Source organism: Panthera uncia, chromosome B1, assembly GCF_023721935.1.
Source record: "Panthera uncia isolate 11264 chromosome B1, Puncia_PCG_1.0, whole genome shotgun sequence".
Taxonomy (NCBI): domain Eukaryota; kingdom Metazoa; phylum Chordata; class Mammalia; order Carnivora; family Felidae; genus Panthera; species Panthera uncia.
The window spans coordinates 44,069,472-44,076,955 of NC_064811.1; the positions used below are offsets into that span (position 1 = coordinate 44,069,472).

At 39.1% G+C, this 7,484-nt stretch overlaps 1 protein-coding gene across 4 annotated transcripts in view; it reads right to left on the reverse strand.

The window, feature by feature from the left end:
• The window catches only part of AASDH (aminoadipate-semialdehyde dehydrogenase), a 55,688-nt gene extending 48,859 nt beyond the window's left edge, over positions 1 to 6,829 (reverse strand). The window contains exons 1-3 of one of the 4 annotated variants that reach the window (XM_049630507.1): positions 6,606 to 6,827; positions 2,332 to 2,604; positions 1,151 to 1,271 (exon numbers count right to left, since the gene is read on the reverse strand). In XM_049630507.1, the coding sequence (XP_049486464.1) occupies positions 1,151 to 1,271; positions 2,332 to 2,561 (351 nt within the window). In that variant the 5' untranslated portion in view covers positions 2,562 to 2,604; positions 6,606 to 6,827. Of the gene's footprint in view, positions 1 to 1,150; positions 1,272 to 2,331; positions 2,605 to 6,548 lie in introns of those variants that run through there. The other 3 variants (XM_049630506.1, XM_049630510.1, XM_049630509.1) reach the window with 3 other exon arrangements.
• Positions 6,830 to 7,484: the final 655 nt, after the last annotated feature.

A 7,484-nucleotide genomic window follows, 5' to 3' on the forward strand; every position in this document is an offset into this window, starting at 1 on the left:
TTTAAGTTATCCTCAAATACAAATTGGTTCAGCTAGGAAATGGGTAAAAACAGGCTAAACTGAATATATGTTCTATAATGCTCTTTTCTCCTCTTTGGTAAAACAATATTTTATGAAGAAATAATGAAACATGGGCTGGATCTTCCTGAACATGTAATAACCAACTCTTGCCCATAAAGCAATGTCTCTTGGCTACATATTTGGTTGGCAGTCACTTAAAAATTAAAAAATAAATTTAGGAAGTGCCTGACTGGCTCTGTTGGTTAAGCGTCCAACTCTTGATTTCGGCTCAGGTCATGATCTCACTCGATTGTGAGATCAAGCCCCATGTCAACCTCTGTGCTGGCTGCATACAGCCTGCTTGGGATTCTCTTTCTCCCTCTCTCTGCCCCTCCCCGGCTTGTGTTCTCAAAATAAATGGGCATTTTAAAAAAATAGACTAGACCTCTCTGGAAAACTCTAAGTGCCAATCTCTTTTTCAAAATCTAAGCCTGGTTATTGTTCTTTAATGTTGTTGATCACTACAAATTGCTACAAATATACAAAGATATGGTTTTGGGGCACCTGGGTGGCTCAGTCAGTTGAGCATCCAACTCGTGATTTCGGCTCAGGTCATAATCTCAGTTTGTGAGTTCAAGCCCCATGTTGGGGTCTGCGCTGACAGCTCAAGGCCTGCTTGGGATTCTCTCTCTCCCTCCCTCTGTACCTGTTTCCCTCTCCCTCTCAAAAATAAATAAAATTTTAAAAAAGGTTTCCATTATTATAAAATTTTCCTAGAAACAACTTTGGAAAGAGAAAGGAAATTCAAAATAATGCACAGTAATTATATGTCTAGGGCATATAGCCTTCATGCTATAGGGCAGTGTTTCTCAATAGAGTGTAGGAGGTGAATTGTACCTCCAGGAGACATCTGGCCATTTCTGGAGACAATTTTCATTGTCACAACTGGGATGGGGTGGGGTCGAGGCAGTGCTACTGGCATTTAGTGGGTGGAAACCAGGGAGGCTGTTCAAATAACCTATAATGTACAGGACACTCCTCACAACAATTATCCAACCCAAATGTCTACATTTAGGAAACGTAGAAATGTACACACACACCCTTCAATTGAAAGATAAACACACACACAAATTTAAATACACACACTTACATTAATTTGCTGTTTGTCAACAAGAATATAACTTAGATTACATTTTTTCATAAAATGAGTTGACAACACTGGTGGTGCATCTGGATCAATAGGAGCATAAGCAGCAGGGACTTGGAGAATTCTAAATAAAGAGTATAGAATAGCATTTCTTCAGCAGAGAAGATCTGTTGAAAATCATCTTTAAGTATTTCTATTTCCCTATGTACTTTACCAACGACTATATCAGAAATGCCAATGTTTTTGTTGACACATCGTTGCTTATAGTTATTTCTATTTTGTTTTTAAGGCAGAATATCCACCATTAAATTTTTATCACTTTAAGATCCAAAATCAGTTAGTTGTTTTAACCAAAAATACTCTGAGGTAAGGGTGCTTGTCTGGCTCAGTCAGTAGAGCACAAGACTCTTGATACTGGGGTTGTGGGAAATCAAACCCCAAACTGGGTGTAGAGATTACTTAAAAATAAAATCTAAAAAAAGTACTTTCAGGTATACTTTGGGGACAATGGATTTTTGCACAGAGTAAATTTTCAATAAAATTTTTTCAATGATTGAATGGAAGCCAAATTTTAACTTTTTTTGCTTTACATTTATACATTAATCTACTAACACACATATTATGGGATGAGCATCAACTTTTCTACTTCTTTAATAGCTTTTATTTACTGTAGAACCCTAGTACAGAAATCACTATATAAGGATAATATTCTATAACAACTTAATGATGAACATTTTGCAAATAATAATTAGTGTCCTCAGTCCATAGCTCATTTTTTTATGACCAACATCCAAAACTTCACTTATTCATTCATTTACTGAATACTTTGAGTACCTAAACTTCAGTCTCAGGAGAAAAAATGGTCATGTTATTTCTGAAATACTTGTTTGCTTTGATATAACGAATTTATGACCATTTTCTTTCGGTAGACAAATGAAGCCCTTATATTTTGGAGATACTTAAATATTCTATTAATGAAAATTTCTTGTCTCCTAAATAAACTCAGATCAATTAAATGATTAAAAATAATTGTTGGGAAATACGAACTTCTTTAGCCTCTCTAAAACTGACCAAGCAACACTATTCTGTATACTATTGTATTTTTATGTAAGATACAACACTCTATGTATTAAAGAATTAAAAATTAGGTTAGAAAACTAAAAATTCAGCATTAAAATAATTACCCTAAAATCCAAGAGGGTAAGTTAATACCAGGATGGCAGTAGAGACCAACTTCCCGAATTCCTTGAAAGTCACAGTGTAATAGTAGAAAATTTGATAATTCTGAAGCAGCATGAACCACAGACTTATAGGTGTAATAAACTGGAGGCTGGTTGTTACACTCATCAAAACATACAGCTATTTTATCTGAATAAATGGAGGCAGCCCGATGTACCAATTCCTGAAGAGTCATTTCACTGGTTTATTGAAGCCTCATTGGTAGCAGAGAACTCCACCTATATACAGAAATATTATGGGGATAGGGAGTTTTAGGGAACATGGCAGGGTGAAAAAGGGAGAGAGAAACTTCAATATAAATCATTCCTCACAAAAACAACTATATCAAAAACATAATTAATCTCTGAATTTAGGAAGTATCTATGTTGAGAACAAGGAGTTGAAAATTAATTTGATACTATCAACCTAACACTAGGTCTGAGCTGGAAGAAAATTTGGGAGAGGAGTGGTATACACAGATGAGAATGAAACAGGTAGAAATGTAGAATTCTCTCTCAACTTACCACAATGTAAAAAATGCATATAAAAAATTAACCAATAAAACCCACTTTAGGGGTGTCTGGGTGGCTCAGTTAAGTGTTCAACTTCGGCTCCGGTCATAATCTCACAGTTCATGGGTTCAAGCCCCGTGCCGGACTTGGTGCTGACAGATCAGAGCTGGAGCCTGTTTTGGATTCTGTCTCTCCCTCTCTCTCTGCCCTTCCCCCACTAATGCTCAGTCTCTCTCTCTCAAGAATAAATAAACATTAAGAAAAAAAAAAAACAATTTAAAGCACTACATGCTTAATTTTCTTTTCATTTTTTCTTTGGTTTCCATCCCAGATTAAGTAGTTAAAATCCTGCAAAATGTCTTTGAAGAGATTAATACAAATAAACTATACTTTTAGAAACTGAACTTAGGTGAAAGCAAAGTCAACCTTTGATAGAAAAAAGGAAAATCTATCTAAATCGATCCAATTTTAGTCCACTGTATATAAACTATGATATTATATAAGACTTCAGAGGTCACATCAAGTCCCTTTTGTAATTGTTGAATAAGCTCTTTATCCTCTAGTTTTGTTTTTTTTTTAATGTTTATTTTTGAGAGGGAGCAAGGGAACCCACGCGCTCGCACACATGCACGAGCAGGGGAGGGTCAAAGAAAGAGGGGGACAGAGGATCTAAAGCAGGCTCTGTGCTAACAGCAGAGTCTGATGTGGGGTTGAAACTCATGAACTGGAGATCATGACCTGAGCCAAAGTTGGATGCTTAACTGACTGAGCCACGCAGGCACCCCAGAGTAGAAATAGTAATTCATCAAAACAAAACAAACCAAACCAACAAACAAAAAAACCCTTTAGGGATCAGTGATTTAAAAGAAACAATTACTAGTATTTCCTTGAAAGGCAAGGTGATTTTTTTCTCTTCTGTGAACTCTTTTCCATATTTCAAAAGCAAATGAGATTTACCCAGTAGCCTATTTTAATTATTCAAGTTTATTTGTTCATATTTATTTGAACTGATTTCATTACTAATTCAAAATAAAATTAACCAGGTTGTCTGAGTGGCTCAATTAGTAAAGCATCTGACTCTTGATTCCAGCTCAGGTCATGATCTCAGTTATGGGACTGAGCCCCTTGTAGGGCTCTGTACTGACAATGTGGTTGCTTGGGATTCTCTCCCTCTTAAAATAAACTTTGAAGAAATAAAAATAGAGGAGCCTGGGTGGCTCCATCAATTAAGCATCTGACTACATCTCAGGTTATGATTTCCTGGTTCGTGAGTTTGAGCCCCACGTTGGGCTCTGTGCTGGCAACTCAGAGCCTGGAGCCTGCTTCAGATCCTGTGTCTCCCTCTTTCTCTGTCCCTCCCCGACTTGCACTCTGTTATTCTCTCTCCAAAATAAATAAATAAACAAACAAACAAACAAACATAAAAATTTTTAATTAAAAAAAGAAATAAAGGGACTCTTGGGGGGCGCTCAGTCGGTTAGGCGGCCGAATTTAGTTCAGATCATGATCTTAACACTCGTGGGTTCAAGCACCACGTTGGGCTCTGTGGTGACAGCTCAAAGCCTGGAGCCTGTTTCCGATTCTGTGTCTCCCTCTCTTTGCCCCTCTCTTGCTCACGCTCTCTTTCTCTACAAAATAAATGTTAAAAAAAATTTTTTTAATAAAAAAAGAAATAAAAAATAAGGGGTGCCTGGGTGGCTCAGTCGGTTAAGCGTCCGACTTCAGCTCAGGTCATGATCTCTCAGTCTGTGAGTTCAAGCCCTGCATCGGGCTCTGTGCTGACAGCTGAGAGCCTGGAGACTGCTTCGGATTCTGTGTCTCCCTCTCTCTGTCCCTCCCCTGCTCACGACTCTGTCTCTCTTTCTCTCAAAAAGCAAATAAACATAAAAAAAATTTTTTTAAAGAAATAAAAAATAAAATTAACTTTCACCCATGTCATTTAATTGATGTGAATTAGAGAACAAAAAAGAGCAAAATGAACCAATAACTATTGAGACCCATAAGGTTTGAAAATGCTATGATTTCTAAATATAAAGTTTAAAAATAAAAGATCTTTGGTATTTACAGTATTTTTAGTAAGCATTTCTATAAATATTTTCTTTTGTAATATACAAGATTAAAATTTTAAGCTCTTCCTCATGCACACAAATTATCATTATATAAAGATGACTGTCCATACTATCCATTAATCATGCCAAATGAGTTTATCCCTGACAAGGTATAGTCAGTACAGAAGGATACCTTCTGCTACTCTCTCCCACTGTGAATAACAAATTGCCTATATTATACTAAGGCATTTTCATAAAAATCTTATGTGTATGTGCCAAAAAAATGCATTTTTCTAATGTCTATTTTTTTGAGAGAAAGAGAGAGAAAGAGAAAGAAAGAGAGAGAGAGAGAGAGAGAGAGAGAGAGAGAGAAGGCCAGAGAGAGAAGGAAACACAGAATCTGAAACAGGCTCCAGGTTCGGACCTGTCAGCATAGAGCCCGATGCGGGCTTGAATTCATGAACTGTGAGATCATGACCTGAGCTGAAGTCAGACGCTTAACCACCTGAGCCACCCAGGTGTCCCCAAAATTGCATTTTTTAATGCAAAAGCAATTATAGCACTTAATTTTCCATGAGGACATTCTGATTAATTTTTATACTCCAAAATACTTGACTTCAAAGTTAAGGGGCAAGATTATAAAGGTAACTGAAGATACACCATTTTTATGACAAATTACAAGGCTACCACACCTCTCTATACAATTAATAGGTTTTTCTACTTTTAACTGTCAGTTTCCCAGGGGTTGCTACACACTTAAGGCAAAATCTACTCTCCAAGGTTTTCATTTTCATTAACTGAATCATAAAATAAATATCCTCTCCAATAAAGAATACTATACTTAAAAAAAAAAAAAAGAGGGGTATCTGGGTGGCTCACTGAGCATCCTAGTTCTGGTTTCGGCTCAGGTCATGATCTCCCGGTTGGGTTGATGAGCCTGAGCCCCATACTGAGCTCTGAGCTGACAGCCAGGGTCTTGGGATTCTGTCTCCCTTTCTCTCTGCCCCTCCCCTGCTTGTTCTTTCTCTCAAAGAATAAACATTTTTAAAAAAAATAAAAAACAAATACATGAATGAATAAACAAATAAATATAAGAACACTATATACTTTTATACACCCAAACATTTCTGAGCCCTTATAAGGGGGGGGGGGGGGAAGAAGCAAGTAAGTTTAGCAGATTCACATGTAATGGAACCATGAAGTTAAAGATATTCCCTACTTCATTTACAGCAGTAGATGCTGCTATTTAGTCTTCAAAGGTCTTAAGACTGTCAACAAACTGTCGTGCTCCAGAGATCTCTCTCTAGGTTATTAGTTATCTTAAAGACAGTTAAATAATCTAGAAACTTCCCCCCCTCCCCATCCATGGGCTTCTTAATTTCCATTACACAACTACATTGAATAACAATGCACTCTATAGCTTCCAAACCTAGTAAGGAGGTGGGGCACACTTATTTTCTTCTAAAGAAGGGGCAGAGGGTCCGAAGCTGGGCAACTCAGGAAGAGATCACACAGGTCACTTTAGTCTGCACATCAACCTGCCAGATGCCACTGACTCACATCCGAAGCAAAGCAGTGGCCCTGAAGTTCAACAATCTGTGCACAGGTAGCGCCAGGCCTCACCTTACTTCACTTCTCCCACACAAGTCCCCGCTGGACACCACCTCCTGCGAGACTCACTTAGAAGGCCTGGCCTGAGGGTTGGGGCAGAGGTCTGAGCGCAACCTGACCCTCCAACAAGCTGAATCGGAGACCTCACCACGCATATGTGAAAGAGCAGCCACACCCAAGCCGTAAAGCCTGCCGGCCGCAATGACCGCTGGGATCTAAGAGGCGCAGGCTGTCGCGTAAATCTTCTGCGTCGCTGTTGCAATGACGTCAGCTGGAGCTACCCAGAGCGGGTAGTGTCTCACTGCCCCGCCCCCTCCCGAGAGGGCTGGGCCAACCTGGGAGTAGAGCTGGCAGCCTTTTTGCCTAATGCTGTCAGCTCAGGCACCTGTTTTGGTCGCGCTGGGTTTTGGGCAAGATTTTCAAAGACGTTGGAGCTGACCAGTGTGGAGCTATACCAAGAAACTCGGGCAAAGTACTTTAATTCAGAGACGGTGTCTCCTTTTCCACAAAGTGGAGAGAAAGATATTGCCTAGGGTTGATGTAAAGGAAGATGAAATAGTTGTGAAGTGCAATAGAAAGTGGACTTAATCCGCCTGGGTGGCTCAGTAGGTTAGGCGTCCGACTTCGGTTTAGGTCATGATCTCACGGCTTGTGAGTTTGAGCCCCTCGTGGGGCTCTGTGCTGACAACACAGAGCCTGGAGCCTGCTTTGGATTCTGTGTCTCCCTCTCTGGCTGCCCCTCCCCTGCTCACACTCTGTCTCTCTCAAAAATAAACAAACGTTAAATTAAAAAGAAAAGACTTAATCCATTCTATATTGTCTGGAAATCTGCAGTAGCGTTTGGGAAGATTGTGACTCCTGCAACGAAGCCTGCAAAGGAGGTCCCTGTCATAATTAGGCTGAGACAGACATAATTGGAAGAGACAGGTTTTAAACGATGACTAAAAA